We start from the raw sequence: 16,969 nt of genomic DNA on the forward strand, positions 1-16,969 counted from the left end.
AATTTGGAGAAACCCAAATTGTTTACCTCTACCTCATCCATTCCACCGTGGCCACGGCAATCCTTCTGAGAGGAGTCTGGACATGAATCACAAACCTTTGGGAAGCCCCGCCTGCAGATGAGAACCACCCAGGAGCTGGTACCCGGGGGCCTGGGCTCCCGCAGAACCGGGCCCAGGGTGTGGTCCAGGCACTCTTTTTTTTTTTTGCAGTACGCGGGCCTCTCACTGTTGTGGCCTCTCCCGTTGCGGAGCACAGGCTCCGGATGCGCAGGCTCAGCGGCCATGGCTCACAGGCCCAGCCGCTCTGCGGCATGTGGGATCTTCCCGGACCGGGGCCCGAACCCGTGTCCCCCACATCAGCAGGCGGACTCTCAACCACTGTGCCACCAGGGAAGCCCCAGGCACTCTTTTAAAGCTCCAGTGATTCTAAGGTGTAACCAAGGCTCAGATCTACTGACTAAGGGGAAGGACCAGCTTTCTTTGGCCTCGGCCCCTCTGACTTCACCCCTCGCCCTTGCACCCTCCCGTGCTGAGCGCTCGGGGTCAGGCTGCACTGTGCCGTGCCTGCCTCCGTGGCTCTGCAGGGGCTCTTCTCCTACTGGGGTGCACTTCGCCTCCCCATGCCCTGCCTTCCTGGCCCACCTGAAAAGCTCCACATCTTTAGAAAACTAGCTGTGCCTCAGCCCCCATGAAGCCTTCCCGAATCCCCATATTTTCTTACCCATCTGCTACTGTGACTGCCGTCCACCCGAACTGCCCCTCGCCTCGCTGACCCCAGCTCCTGCCCTGCTCTGCTCTGGCCAAGGGAACGCTGCGGGCCCCAGGGTGCTCACCCCGCCAGCTTCCTCGGCTGGCGGCACCGCTCCCACCCGCCTGCTCAAGCTCCAGCTCTGCTCTGGGTCTCAGCCTACATGGCACCCCCGACGCCCAGGTCAGGCACCTGCCTCTGCATCCCCACAATACCCCGCGCGGCCTCTGCTGAGTGTGGGCACTACGACCGTGTGCGTGTCTCGGGGCACCAGGTCGGAAGGCTCTGTTCCATCTGGTGTGAGAAAAGGCTTCAGAACAGTAATAAATATACAGAATAAGCCACCCGAATGCCTCCATCTGTCAAGGGTCATTGGCCATTTTGGTGCATTTTCTTCCAATCTTTCTTCTGTGCTCCTGTAACTTTATTTTGTGAAATGTGCACAGCAATGAAAACGCCAGCAAACATTTACTGAGTCTTGTTTTGTGCGTCCATTTTCGCACATCCGATGCGTATTTATTAGGCCTGCCCTTGGTGCCGGCACTGCCCTAGGTACTGGGTAGGGTCGGGATGTTGACTAGGAAGATCACGCAGCTCGTGGTCTAGGGTGCGGCACACTCAGGAACAAGCAGAAGCGCACGGTGAGTGCCCTGGTGGCTCTGTCACTGGGGAGACCTCACAGGTCGCCTCCACCAGGCAGATTTTGGGGAAGCCCCAGGAACGCTGCGCCCCGTGGAGAGCGGGGGGCAAGGCAGGGGAGAGGCAGGCAGGGGCCGAGGCGCACGGGGCTCTCCACTTCGGGGCTGTGGGTGCCGCTCACGGGCAGTGGGAAACCACTGGAGGATTTTAAGCAGGGGCAACTACCGACGACCTGCCCATTACCTCAACTGATTCTTCCTGGAACAAATTTAGGAGGCGGGTAGTATTTTTACAGATGAGGAAACTGAGGCTTGAAGAAGGGGCGCCCCAAAGTCATGAAGCAAATAAATGCACAGGAGGGCATCCTAACAGGTCATGGGACTCCAGAATGCATTTCCACCCCTTAGTGCAATTGTACAGATGGTACGGCCAAGGCACACGGCCGCCAGGGACAAGGCTCTGCAGAAGAAACCGCAGAGTTGGGAAAAACATGTCTGAAGGAGGAGAGAGCTGTATTTGGGCTCTGTGTGTGCCCTGGAGGGTTCAGAAGCAGTTTGGATAGAGATGCCCTTACCTTGCAAGCGCGGTAGAGGTACTTCTTGTCCCGCGTGAGGTGGTAAAGGGAAAGGAAAGAGTAGCCGTTGCCAGCGGTCCCATGGCAGATCCCATAGCCCTTCCGCAGCAGACCTCGCTGCCAAATCACATCGCTGCACTCCATGGCCTCCTTCAAGTACTTCTCCTCCTTAAACACCTGGGCGATGAGAAACAAAGCTGTGTTAAACAGATGTCTTATGCAACGAGTTAGCGACATAGTTCCCCTTTCTGTTTAGGAAACTGCACGGTGTTCAGAAACCTGAAATGACGGGTAAACCAAGCCCAGAGGCAGCAGCACTGCACCAGGTACCGTGCCTCCTGGGACCTGTAGGCTGCAGCTGTGACACTCCTACTCGTGCAGAGGGCAGTCGAGGATTCCGCACTGTCCCGTCATGCAGGTCAGGAACATTCCACATCCTAGGTTAGCCACACATCCAACGCACCCGACGAGCTGTCATAAACCGTCACAAGGAACCCCGCAAAGAGCGTCCTCAGCCCCAGCGCCAGGCGGCACCAGCTCCACGCAATGGTTTATGGGGACGGAGGGACAAACGTGCTCAGTGGAGGCAAGTGCGCCAGCATGAGGAAGCTTTCGCTCCCCCAGATTCCCCTGGACACTCCTCTGTCGCCTCTCATTTCATTTATTTTCTTTCCCTGGTCCTCTCCTCTGAATCTGTTATTAGCAGTCTCCCCTGCTTATTAGCTCATTCCATTCTAGTGCAAATGCGTTTTGGACCACGGATTAGAGGCAAAAGGTCACTGGAGAAGAGCTCCTTGGGGCGGCAAAGGGAACCCTCCTTGTGACTGCTGAGCGGTGACTCCTGGGCACCCGCCGAGGAGGCTCTGAGGTGCAGGAAAACCCAAGTGCCTGAACTGCGACCAGCGCCTGCCATGGCCAGCAGGGGACGGAGGCAGATCCGCACCGCAGTCACCGCTCCGGGCACAGGGCCTCGCCAGGGGCAGGGGCAGGCCTCTCGGTCATAAACGCAGCTGAGACGTGGACTCTGGGGCCCCTGAGTGTCAACCTCAGCTCTGTCACCTTTTAACTGTGACCGAGGACAAGGCACCTCTTACGTCTTAATGTACTATAAAGATACCCTTTCTTCATCTCAGCGGCTTGTTGTATTAAAATGAAATAACACACAAGAAGCTCTCAGAACACTGCCTGGCGCATGGTGAGTGCTACTTCCGAGCTGTCACTGACCACCATCCTTTCTGTGTTATGATGCCGGCACAAACATGTCATCCTCGCATTTGCATCTTAAGCCTCTTGAAATGAATTCTAAAAGGAACCTTGCTCCCATCCTGAAAAAGACTAGGTCAAAGCTGACAGGTGAAAGGAGACTGTTTTGGAGGCTCTGTCATAAAATCACACTGAGTAAGGCCAGTCCTAAAGAAAACCTGACTGGCTCCTTTCTGATGGTCACCCAGGGGTACGTGAAATCAATCGGACTTCTTTCCCGTCGTCCCTGTCCCCCTGCTGAGACTGAAGCTGCTAGAGGCACCCCACGCAGCGAGCTTTACCTTCCTTCCCTGGCGCATGCCCGCAGCACGCCCACCACGCCCACTACCGTTACACACTCATACTCCACGTGAGGAGCTACTCTGAATAGCGGGACACTTGAGGGGCTTCCCTGGTGGCGCAGTGGTTAACAATCCGCCTGCCAATGCAGGAGACATGGGTTCGAGCCCTGGCCCAGGAAGATCCCACATGCCGCAGAGCAGCTAAGCCCGAGTGCCACAACTACTAAGCCTGTACTCTAGAGCCCATGAGCTGCAACTACTGAGCCCACAAGCCACAACTACTGAGCCTGCGCTCTAGAGCCCACGAGCCACAACTACTGAGCCTGTGCTCTAGAGCCCACGAGCCGCAACTACTGAGCCCACGTGCCACAACTACTGAGCCTGCGCTCTAGAGCCCGTGCTCTGCAATGAGAAGCCACCGCAATGAGAAGCCCACACACCACAACGAAGAGTAGCCCCCGCTCGCTTCAACTAGAGAAAGCCCACGTGCAGCAACGAAGACCCAACGCAGCCATAAATAAACAAAAAAACAAATAAATAAATATTCCTTTTAAAAAAAATAAATAGTAGGACATTTAAAAATTTAATGAACACTGAAGCTCCCAGATTTATCTTCTCTACATTGTAGCCATTATAACTTGGCCAGAAAATCTATCTACTGATCCACATTACCTCTCTCAAATCATAAATTTCCCTGGGAAATGTCATGACAGAAAGTTTGAAGAGACAGTGCGATGCAGAGGAAGAAGTAAGACATCTGGAGTCGGAAGATATGGCTGGACTCCCTCTTCCATGACAACTGACCAAGTAACTTTGGGTGAGTCATCTTAACTTCTCTGAGTCTGTCTGATCGCATTAGAAAATGAACTGATGCTGAGACGACCAAATGTTGAAAACAGAGACAAGCATTTGGGGCAGTTATTAAAAATCTTTAAGGATGAAAAAGAAACTAAATACATCATCAATGAATGGTTTGGAAATCTCAGAGAAACATTACTATAAAAAGAAATAGATATTCAGGAACTGAAAAAACACCAATAGATGAAATTAAAAACTTACTGAGTAAGGCTTACTAGAGAAGAACTCATTAGTGAATATGAAGCTAAATAAATAGCAATTATACAATCTGAATTACAGAAAAGAAAAGAAATTAAAAACAAAAGCCTCAGAGACCTGTTGGAAAGTAAAGGCCTAACGTTTACCAAATGTAGTGGAAGACATACAAGTTCAAGAAGCTTAAAGGCTCTCAAGCAGGATAAACACAAACAGATACACATGGGTACATGATAAAAATATTGAAAACCAAAAAGAGGAAATCCCGAAAGCTTCCAGAGAAAACACAGACTACTTATAAGAGAACAATATAAAGAATGACTAACATCCTAAAAACAGTGAAGGCCAGAAGACAGTGGAGCAGTATCTTTAAAGAACTGAAAGGAAAAAAAAAAACTGTCAGCCTAGATATTCGGCAAAAATATCTTCAAAGAATGAAGGTGAAATTTACAATAGCCAAGACATAGAAGTAACCTAAATGTCCATAGACAGATGAATGGATGAAGATGTGGTACATATATACAATGGAATACTACTCAGCCGTAAAAAATAAGAAAATAATGCCACTTGCAGCAACATGGATGGACCTAGAGATTATCACACTAAGTGAAGTAAGTTAGAAAGAGAAAGACGAATGCCACATGATATCACTTATATGTGGAACCTAAAATATGACACAAATGAACTTACCTATGAAACAGACACAGACTCACAGACATAGAAAACAAACTTATGGTTACCAAAGGGGAAAGTGGGGAGAGATAAATTAGGAGTTTAGGATTAACATACACACACTACTATATATAAAATAGATAAACAACAAGGTCCTGCTGTATAGCACAGGGAACTACAGTCAATATCTTGTAATAATCTATAAGGGAAAAGAATCTGAAAAAGGATATATATAATATCTCTGAATCACTTTGCTGTACACCTGAAACCAACGCAACACTGTAAATCAACTATACTTCAATAAAAAACATAAAATAAGAGAGTGAAGAGTAGGAGCCAGTGGTACCACAGCCCTCTGAGACCACACACTGTTTCACACCTAACCCTTTGTAGAGTGAACCTAGCTCTTCTGCACCACGGTGGACTAGAACACACCCTGTCCCTTCCTCAGACCTGGTCACCGAGACCTCTCCTCGGTATAACCCTGTTGTGGATTGCATGGTATGAAGCAGAATTCAGAATTTTTTAATACCTGGTGTAATTTTCCATTGAGCTATAAGATTCTGACCTTACTCCCTCTGCCTCTTAAGCTTTTCCAAGGGAAAACTGGGTTGATTTTTTTCTTTTATGGCTTAATACATGACTACATGCAACAGCCTTTGGGATGCAAATCATTATGTCTTACTGCCATGGTGTTTACCATTTCTTCATAAACACTGTGAATAACAATGTCTGCTCCAAGGAAATGAAGGTTTTTTTCCCCTTCCTTCTTAATGCTTTCATCTTTTTATCCAATATTTCCTTTATCTTAAGATAAAGATTTCAACTACTAAAATTAAAGCCTTCAAGGAAAATATCAAAACAGGAAAAATGAGCTCATATTCAGTGAAACTGGATTGGTAAGAGGGTCTGGACTTGCCAAGAAACAAACATGACAGGAAGTTAATAACACTACTTAACATTTTTTTTTTATTCTCATAAGTAGAAGTGACGTTTCAGCTGATTCATTTATAAGACGTCTTCCAGTAACAATACTCAATTTATTAGGAGATTAACCTTACAATATTTTAGTAGTTAATTAAAAAACTAATTCCTAAGAGGCATTTCCACTGTAGGTCTTGGAGAGAAGGAATCCTTCACAATTTTCCACTTCAATTTTTTTTTACATCTTCCATTTAGACTTAGTAGCCAATCTGATGGGGCAGCAGAACTGAGTTTTCTTAAGTACAGGGTAATATTCACCTCTTTCATTGCTTTTGCTTATTATTAGGCATTCCTAAAGTGCAAGGGAATTTCTGGATCAGTTATTACAAAACCCCTGTTCTCTGCAGTTTTTGGGATAATAAAGAAATGTCCACAGAATTGATCAAGATGGTCACAGTAAGGATAGCATTCTTCACTAACCACCACAGGATGTGGAAGGAAGATTGAAGCACCACCCCAGAGGGACTGTTTCAGATTTTGCCCACGGAAATCACCATTGTAGGAACAATCAGGAAGTAACCAAAATTTTCACCTATATTAGGAAAAGTTCCCTGACATGTAAAGCAGATGTACTAGTAATCCCAAAATGTCAAGCTCACCTTGGAAACTACAAAGCAATTCGGTACAAACTGCACCAGTGCCACAGGAATATGTAACAGTAGGAATTCTACTGTTAGAATTGTATCAGTTCATTCGGATGTCAAGAACCACACATCATCATCACACAGAACTGCAAGAAATTCTCTTCAGTTAGAGGAAGATACAGAATCCTCGTTATCACAGATTCCACAACGATCTACAAACTAGAGGCTGTTTGCAGACATGCATTCCTTGCAAGAATCATCTCTTTGACAATGGATCATCCTTTAAGTAATCTGCTGAATCAATGAAAGCCAGGACAAAGGAGTTCCTACTGGCGCATTCAAGTGGGTGGCTCCAGGCAGAACATGGTGCCCATATGGCGCTCACCACCCGAGGCAGGGCTGGAGGCACGGGACTGTTTAGCAATGAGTTGGGATCCAAATGCATACACTACAACTAAAATATACTGTCCTTTATTTTCCATTAAGAAAAAAAAAAAAAAAAGAATGAATGAAAGTGAAATAAAGACAAATTTAAGATAAGTGATAAATCTGCTGTCACCAAACCTGGACTATAAGAAATGCTAAAGGAAGCTCTCTGGGCTGAAGGAAATGATACTTGATAGAAATCGGGACCTTCAAGAAGGAATGAAGAGCACTGAAAAGAGGAAATATACAAATACATATCAAAGACCATCTTCTTTGCTTGTCTTAATTTCTTTAAAATATATAGGACTATTTAAAAAGCAAAAATTATAAAACTATACTGGCGGTTTATAACATTTGTTGATACATCTTGACAGATGTAATAAAGATGTACAGAACTGCTGTCAAGAGAACTAGGCACTTACTATCTCCTTACATTTTATATGAAGTGCATGTACAATGTTAATTCTAAGCAGACTGTGAAAAGTTAAGGATGTATATTGCAATGTTAAAGATGTATATTGAGCAACCACTGAAAAAATGTTCAAATAGATATAGTTAAAAGAGTCAACAGAGAAATTAAAATGGAATTCCAGAAAATATTCAGTTACTCTCTCCTACCTCCCTAAAAAGGCAAGAAAGAAAAAACACAGGAGGAAAAAAGAGTTCCAAGATGTAGCCAATAGAAACCATATGGAAAAATGGCAGAGCTAAATCCAACCACATAAATAATTACATTAACTATATATGAACTTAACATTCCAAATTAAAGGCTGAGGTTGTTAGACTGCATTGCTAGACAACGCCCAACTATGAAGACACACACTTTAAATATAAAGACATCAAAAACTATAAAACACTGCTGACATAAATGAAAGAAAACGTAAAAAGTGGAGAGATATACCATATTTGTGCGTAAGAACACTCAATACTGGTATCAATTCTACCAAAACTGTTCTACAGACTGAATGCAATCTCAGTCATAATCCCACTAGGCCTCTTTTGCTGACAAACTGATTTCTAAAACTTATACAGGAATGCAAAGGATCTAGAATATTTAAAGCAATTTTGAAAAAGAAGAACAAAGCTGAAGTCTTAAATTACCTGATGTCAAAACTTAGAGTAAAGCTAAAGTAATCCAAACAGCATGGTATCACAGTGACAGATAAAGAAGCCAAAGAAACAGAACAGAGAGCCCAGAAATAAACCTACACTTACTAGGTCATTTGACTTTTGAACTAGTGCCTCTACAGGTACCAAATCAATCAATGGGGAAATCAAATGATGTGGGAACAATCAGATACTCCTATGGTTAAAAAAAGTTCTTCACTCCTTACTTCACATAATATACAAAACTTAATTTGAGACAGTTCTCAACGTAAAATCTAAATCCATGAAGCATGTAGGAGAATACTATCTGTATAACCTGGGAGTGAGTAAAATTTCTCAGACAAGACACAGAAAGTAGTTACCATTACAAAAAACACACTGATAAGGCAGATTTCACCAGAATTTAAAACTCTATTCATTAGAAGACGCCATAAAGAACATGATCGGGCCAACTACAGACTGGGAGAAATTATTTCCAAAACGTATCTGACAAAAGGACTTACAACCAGAACATAGTAAGAATTTTTATGACTCCATAATAAAAGGAAAACAATAAATACATAAAACAGTGTGGGTAAAAGATATGAACAGACACTCAACAAAGATACACAGTTGACCCTTGAACAACATGGGGGTTGGAGTGCCGGCCCCCACCTTGTTGAAAACCCTCGCGTAACTTTACAATGGGCTCTCTCTGTATGCCATTCTGCGTCCCCGTATTCACCACAGTGCATACCGTGTGGTACCACAGTACTGTATTTACTGAAAAAATCCATGTATAAGTGGCCCCACGCAGTTCAAACCCATGTTGTTCAAGGGTCAACTGTACAAACAACCCATGAGCACAAGCAAAATTGCTCGACATCATTAACCATCAGGAAGGCACAAATTAAAGCCACAATGAAACACCCACCGGAATAAAATCAAGATGACTTTCAACACCAGGTGTTAGCGGAGATGCGGAGCGACTGGAACTCTGTTTACACTGCAGATGGAATGTACACCGGTACAGCCCTTTGAGAAAAGGCCTGGCAGTGTCTTATGAAACTAAAAAAGCTACCTTCTGATCAAGCAGTTCTACTCCTAGTTATTAGCCCCAAAGAAATGCAAACATATGCCTACGAAAAGGTCTGTACAAGAATGTTCACTATAGCTTATTCACAATAGCAAAAAACCAGAAACAACTGAAAAACAAAGGCATAAACTGTGGTACGTTTATAAATGATGCTTAATATTAGGAAGATACCAGAATCTTGAGGAAGAAGGAAAGAAAATATAGTTTGAAAATAACCTCTCCAGGTGATCCTGATATACACTACCTAGAAAGACATTCCACGTTAGAAATAATCAACTTACAAATGAGCTTTTGGAAAATAATTCATATGAAAACATTTTCTGATGGACAGTGAAGAGTCGACCATGAGGACGCATTCTAACCCAGGTCTACTGTGGGAATTTCAGAGCAGGCTTGTGGGTGCAGGAGGCGAAGGTATGGTTGTTTCACACATCTGGCCCAGAATCAAAGGATTACTTTGATATCACTTTGGTATGACTTACCTGGTTTTCCTGGGCAACATATTTACTTTTCCAAATGTAATTATATTTGACCAATGCTAGCATTTGTTTATTAGTGGCTGAGTCCACACAAACTGCTAATGCCCCAGGGCCTAAATGTGTGGTTAGAAGGTGGTAGGATTTGTTACCGTAACCTGTAATTTACTGTCAGATAATTAAGAACTGATCGTAACTATTCATCAAAATGGAGTCCAGCTACGAGGTCCACAAATGTAATTGTTAGGAAATCATTTGCAAGTAACAAAATTCCTAATACAGCATAGAAATATTGTTTAAAATCTTGACATTTTTTCCAAGACCATCTACAATATTACATAACTGCAAATACATGTTCATACCAAGAAGAGTATACCCTACGTGAAATGTGATCAGCATCTATAGGAAGGGAAGACAAATTTAGTGTGAATCTGGACTCAAATTATAGTTTTATTTGTGAAAGATATTAATATTTTTTTAAAATACTTGAACACCTTATGCCTTCCTAAGTGCTCCTGGAGGACTTACAACTTTATGTGCCAGCGTAAGAAACTGCTGAAAGCTTGTTATTACACAAAATTTAAACATTTCCGCATTTTGAGAGATGGCTTCAATGGACAATGACCCTCTTAATCTGAGTTAACAATAACTTGAGAGAAAATAGAGTCTAGAGCTGTGTTTCTCTAGCTTTGTGGCACCCCCTGTCCTGGCCAAGTACAAATTTCATACTCCACTAACTTATACCCTGAAGACGTATTTTCACCCCCAACTGTAAAACTACATGATCTATGCTTCTTCAAACTACCAGTGACACCTTCTGCCCCAGAAGATTCCGCTATTCCTCCCCTTCCTCGTGTTTGGGAATTCTGAAGTACATGGACAAAATTAAGTTTTAGTGACTAAGTATGGGATCTTATTGACATTGTCCATGCTTCTAGAAAAGAGGAACTTCTGTTTTGGAATCAGTGTGTGTGGGGGGTGGGGGCGGGGACAGGCACCCAGTGGTCTCTGGAGCGGAAGCCCTGCAGGCAGGAGCCGGGCTGGGACGCGGTGGCCCTGCTGCTGGCAGGGGTCTGTGGCGCCTGCTCCCTTGGTACCAGCAGTGGTGGAAGCAGCAGATGGTGGCCACGGTCAGCATGGCTAATGGAAATGGAACTGCCCAGGACAAGGGCCCACTGAGAGGCCTGGCTCCTGACCACTTCTGACTGGCCACAGCTCAGCTCCTAAAGCAGGAGTGGGGAGACCCCCAGAAGCCAAGCCTACCAGCCACCAGGAGTGCCCACCCTATAGCTGATCCTCTTTAAAGCAAAAGGGAAAAGGAGTTTGACAAATAGAAGCTTTCAGCTTTTAACAGTCAAACGTCTGTTTTGAATACCAAAGGATTCCTGTTTATGCTGTCAGTACTGTGCTCAGATACTATGGTTGGATATTTATAATATCACAGACTTATCTCTATGTCACTGAAGTTACATTTCCTCTAAAGCTCTAGAAAAGGGGAGGCAATGACTGGAACAGAAGTCTGTTCTAATTTAAAAGCTGAGGTATTGTTAAGAAGATGAACCATTAAGTTCTTCAGATCTCCAAAAAGTATACTTTGTTGTGCTTTCCTCTCATCAAACATCATAACTTTCTGAGTTATTTTCTTGAATGCTCGTACCTGACTTCTATATTATGTGAGTATTTTTGGTGTTATTGTTGTAGGACTAAAAAATTCTGAGAAATCAGCCTAAATCATGAAAGGTTAATTCCCCACAATTTTTCTAAATAATTATAGTTAATGACAAAAGGAAAATAAAATTGATTCAGGGACCAGTTCTTCTGTAATTTTCAGGTAGACATACGAATTCTGCTCCAGTAAGCCTATTTCTGCAAAACTAAGAGACCTTGCCAAAACACTAATCAGTCACAGCGGTTACATTTGTATACGCTGGTATATAAGCAACAATCTCCAACAAAGACGCATTAAAAGAAAAAGAAAATTGCAAAAGAAGAATTGTTTGCTTTCAACTTACATGATAATTCTAAGTCCAGGGGAGAAATCAACAGTATTCTTAATACTGTGCCCAGATAGATCTACAGAGTCTACTACAATTCATCAGTAAAGGTACTGCCTAATTTCCAATAATACCTCATACGTGTAAAAATTTGAATGCCACATCGATCTTTTGTAAATAATTTTATAATAATTTAAAACTCAAATTTAACAGCTCCTGAATCATCATCATCCGGCAATAAAGGCTTATTCAAGCAAGGAAATCAAATGATGTGAAGGCAAATAAAAAGCATTTTGGTTATCATACTGCCTCCTGCCTTATTGGATATTCACACTTATGTCATCTAGGTTTTCTTTTACACATGAATATAATCCCTGTTAAAACACACACACATATACTTACAACTCTGATTATAGTGGTGATGAACAGTGAAATAAAAAGACTTTCTGTTTACTAGTAAAAACATTAACTCTAAAGTGTTTTTAGTTTGCAAGCAAATGTGCCTACCAAAACCAAACTGAAAACTTGGTGGTGAAAACTGTGTCTGTGCACATCGGGTGCTAAGGACACGCCCTGCAGCACTGACCTTGTACGCCTGCATGAGCATGTGGATGACACCGGGGGCCCCGTGACACCAGTGCACCAGTCGGTCTGTCTCATTGCTTAGGGATGACGGATAATTCCCAGATCGGAATCTTTTGTGGCGCATATAGTCAATACTAGGTTTCACCATTTCTGTCAAGGTTTCTTGGTCCACTTTTGCTGCTGGCTTTTAAACAAACAAAAATAAAACATTTAATTTATGTTTCCATAAGCTTTTTTTTTCTTTTTTTTTAAACCTCTGCATTGTGGCTAATATAGTTAAGCATCAATTACCCAGAATACTGAGGAACACAAAATTAGAATTAATCCACTTCTCTGGTTACTTAAGGCCTGGGCAGACCTTTGCATCAACCCTTTCCAATGCTGTGCATGAAACTGATGGCCATCGGCTGGGGAATTCCCTCTTGCTCGGGGGAGGCAAGTGACTGGATGAGGCCCACCCACAATGCAACTGACTGGATGAGGCCCACCCACAAGCGGAGAGCAAACTGCTTTACTACAAGTCCACCTGTTTAAATGTAAGTATCACCCAAACTCCCTCACAGACACACCCAGAATAATGTTTGACCAAACAGCTGGGCAATGGCAGCCCAGCCAAGTGAACACATACAAGTAACCACCACAGACAGCGAGCCAGCTTTTTTAATGGGGACTTCCATATACCTATACCTACACATCTTTTATCTGAGCTGTTTCTCCAGAAGAGAGACTTCACTCCCCCAGGTGAGGTGGTGGCCGTGTTGCCGGCTGGGGCGGGGAAAGGTGCTGGCGCAAGGCTGGCTGTGGCAGCAGGGAGGTCTCCCGCTGACCGTGTGGACAGTCACCAAGCCCCGCTTTCAGGTCTGTGCTCCACTTCCACTCTCCTCTCCACCTGCTTTTCTGGAGTCAGAAGAACTGGTCTGACTGCTCCAGACCACGTACTGTTTCCTGCAGTCACCTCACCCTGCACAGTGATCTCACTGCACAGGTCCAGCTGGGCCGCACAAGGATTTCCAGAGAAGCTCCCCCACAGCCCGGACCTCACTCCCACCTGAACACACGCGTGGCGCCGACACCGAGGGCGCCGTAAGCTCCCGAGTGCAGGGGCCTGCAGGACACCTGGCTGGCTTCTTGCTGGCATCCTCCTCCTCAGGCACCTTGTGTGGGCAGCCCTGTCCCGTCAGGTCCCCTGCTGTTCCTTCGTTCCTTCGTCCGTTCTCAGTCCACTTGTCGCACAGGGCTCCAGAAGTCTCCGAGTCTCATCAGAGAAGCTGGGTGTCTGTTTTCTGTTTTCCTTGAGGTTTTGAATTGATTTTCCAGAGGAGAACTGTGCTTTTATTCTTCATCGTGAGAGCGGAGTTCCCTTTAAGTGATATTTTGAAAGTTCTTGTGTATGTCGTTCTGACAGCTGTCCAGATGAAACCACACATGGAGCCCCCGCACAGCTAGGCTGGCATCGCTGGGGAGCGGCGTGTGCGGCTGGCCTCGTGAGCCCAGCTCTGGCACACCGCTGCTATCCACCAGGAGAACGCTGACACCAGTTTCTAAATAGGATCCTCATGAAAGAGTGTTTCCACGTTCTTCACTTTAAAAGCAGATGAGCTATAAATTTTATGATTCGTGATTCTCTCAAGGAACCCCCCAGTATCTAGCAAAATTAAACTAAACACCTAAATCTAAATTATTTTTTATTGGTGTGATTCTCATATGATTATGTTTCCCTTAAGGGTATGATCACTTTTAAAACAGGGTTCAAAAGCCACTGTTAAACCTTTTTCTGGGAAAATAGAGAAAAACGGACAATCTACCAACTGTCTAGAACAACACTGCCATTTTAAAATGAGACATGGAATTGATTATTTTGGAAACATGTCTGCACCTAGATTCACAAATTGGAATACATACGTGTTTTACTTTCTACAGTGACAACCAAAGACACCTACTAATCACCAGAGAAGGAAGTTCTAGTCCTGTGCAGACAGGAATCTCCTGTTTTCCCTTGAGGGGCAGCATGATGCAAAATGTAAAAATAAAACAGGAATTTGTAAGTGAAAATTTAAAAAAGGAATACATGGGCTTTTAGTTAAAAAGATCTAAATTCTAATCCATGCTCCTTGACTTACTAGCGTTGTAATTTTGAATAAATTTATAAAGTACTCTGTTATGGGTGTAGTAGAATAAATAAAGCCTTAATTGGGGGAAAAAACAAACAAACAAGAGGCACAGCCAGACCTTGTTTTACTGTTCTTTGCTTTACTGTGCTGCACTTGCGGTTTTTAAAAATTGAAGGCTTGCAGCACCATTTTCCCAATAGCATTCGCTCATTTTGTATCTCTGAAACATTTTGGTAATTCTCACAATATTTCAAACTTTTTCACTGTTATGTTTGTTATGGTGATCTGTGATCTTTGATCTTACTATTGCAAAAAGATTACAACTCACTGAAGGCTCAGATGATGGTTAAGCATTTTTTAGCAACAAAGTATTTTTAATTTCAGGTAAGTACACTTTTTTTTTTAAGGCAATGCTATTGCACGCTTAACAGACTACAGCATAGTCTTGCTTCACTGCGACGTTTTGCTTTATTGCAGCAGTCTGGAACTGAACCCGCAACGTCGCCGAGGTCTGCCTGCAGGCTGCATACAGAGCGGAAGAGGGACCCACAGGCCATAAGGCTGGAAGCAGGTTGAAACAATATTTGGGGTGAGGTCTTTGACTGCCTGACGCAAGAGTCAGTATTTAATTCAGTAGATGTCAGGGATGATTCAGAGACAAAATCATAACCACAGCAATAAACTAGTTAAAATTTGAACACAACTGATAGGAAGCTGGGGGTATCTGAATATGAAGTCTCTGCCCTAGTCTGCATTCTGGAAGCCCTCTCTGCTCCCCGAAGGTTTTCCCCTATTAAAAGAGCAGGAGGACATGGACAGAAAGAAAGTGTGGGCCACAGACAACTAATCCAACACGTAACTGCACAAGGAATGTGCTCTCAGGAGGCCACTGCTTGGGGATCCATGGTTCAAAGCAGGATCCTTATTTCATTTCAGCCTGCTTGGTTTGTAGCAAAATTTCAGTACACGTTTCCGATTTGATCTAATATTTTATAATACGGTCACTGCACTAGTATTTCAGAGTATCACTCACCTGCATTAACATGTAGTAGATTCCGGCCATGCCATGGGCGGCTCCAACATACTGCTTCCTGTGCCACTGATACAACAGGGGACAGCGCTCAGCCTTCTTTTCTTCCCTTGACAAAGCCTTGCCCGATTCAATAATAGCGTCGACTACCTACAGACATAATGAGATAGCGTGAGTCTAAAAAACTTACATGTAATCTGTTTCAGTCTAATTAACAATAACAACATGTCTTTATATAGATTACTTATTCTAAAAATCTTTAAGCAGTTAGTAGCCAACACTGTTATCTTTATTTTATAAATAAATACAGGCAGAGAGAAACCAGAAGACAATCTCAGAGTAGAAAAAGATATTAAGAAGTAGAACCAAGAGATCAAAAGGTCTTTCCATGAACAGTTTACTAGAACCTGGAAAAACTTCCAATAAAAACTATCCTAGACTTAGTTGCTTTGTAGCTTCATGTTTTCCCCCAAACACTGGCAAGTACAGTCGGCCCTCCATATTTGCTGCAGGTTTCACACCCATGGATTCACCAACCTCAGATCAAAAATACTGGTAAAAAAACATTCCAGAAAGTTCCAAGAAGCAAAACTTGAATTTGCTGCACGTGCGCAACTTTTTACATAGCATTTTCGTGGTGTTAGGTATTATAAGTAATCTAGAGATGATTTAAAGTACATGAGACGATGTGCACAGTTTATATGCAAATACATACCACTTTATAGAAGGGACTTCAGCATCCCGGCGTTCTAGTATCCAAGGGGGGTCCTGGAACCAATCCCTAACAGGTACTAAAGGATAACTGTACATCTTCCAAGGCTGGAGGAACTGGCTTTATTTATGAAAGGCTAAGGAAGTGGGGTCTGTTGCAGGATTTTAGAATGACTATGCAGCAAAGACAGTATTGTTTCCTCATATCCTCTCTCCCCTCACACTTTTGGTAACAGTGCCCCAAGTTTTAGCAAGGCATCTGGCCTCAGAGATACAAACAGCTGGACACGGTCATCTGACTGAGTTCTGGAAGTGGGATGGGAGCAGAAGTGAGGTGGGCAACTTCTAGTTCTCAGGCTTAAAAAGGAAGCTGCTCATCTCCCACTTCCTCACCGCCCCCTGGGCTGGGGGTGCTCAGCGAGCTGTGGTCGTGCACATAGGGGCACGGTCCTAGGATAAGGCAGAACAAGACAGAAGCTGGTGCCTAGCCATATTCGCCTGGTTTGCCTACCAGTTCTGATACCTCTTGAAAGAGAAATAAACATTCTATCTTCCTGACGCTGCTGCTTGATTCTAGTAAAGACAGCTAAATTAATACAGACCTAAAGTTTTTTTAAAAACATCCCTGGAAGAGAAAAAAGGAGCAATTTATTAAT

General features: G+C 43.7%; 1 protein-coding gene across 1 annotated transcript in view; it reads right to left on the reverse strand.

Moving 5' to 3' along the window:
* Positions 1-16,969, reverse strand: part of LANCL2 (LanC like glutathione S-transferase 2) — an 82,479-nt gene that overhangs the window by 28,115 nt on the left and 37,395 nt on the right. The window contains exons 5-7 of the mRNA XM_030871300.3: positions 15,606-15,752; positions 12,463-12,645; positions 1,962-2,138 (exon numbers count right to left, since the gene is read on the reverse strand). Coding sequence (XP_030727160.1) covers positions 1,962-2,138; positions 12,463-12,645; positions 15,606-15,752 — 507 coding nt within the window. The remainder of the gene's footprint in view (positions 1-1,961; positions 2,139-12,462; positions 12,646-15,605; positions 15,753-16,969) is intronic.

The sequence above is a fragment of the Globicephala melas genome, chromosome 9 (genome assembly GCF_963455315.2).
Source record: "Globicephala melas chromosome 9, mGloMel1.2, whole genome shotgun sequence".
In the NCBI taxonomy this organism is placed as follows: Eukaryota; Metazoa; Chordata; class Mammalia; order Artiodactyla; family Delphinidae; genus Globicephala; species Globicephala melas.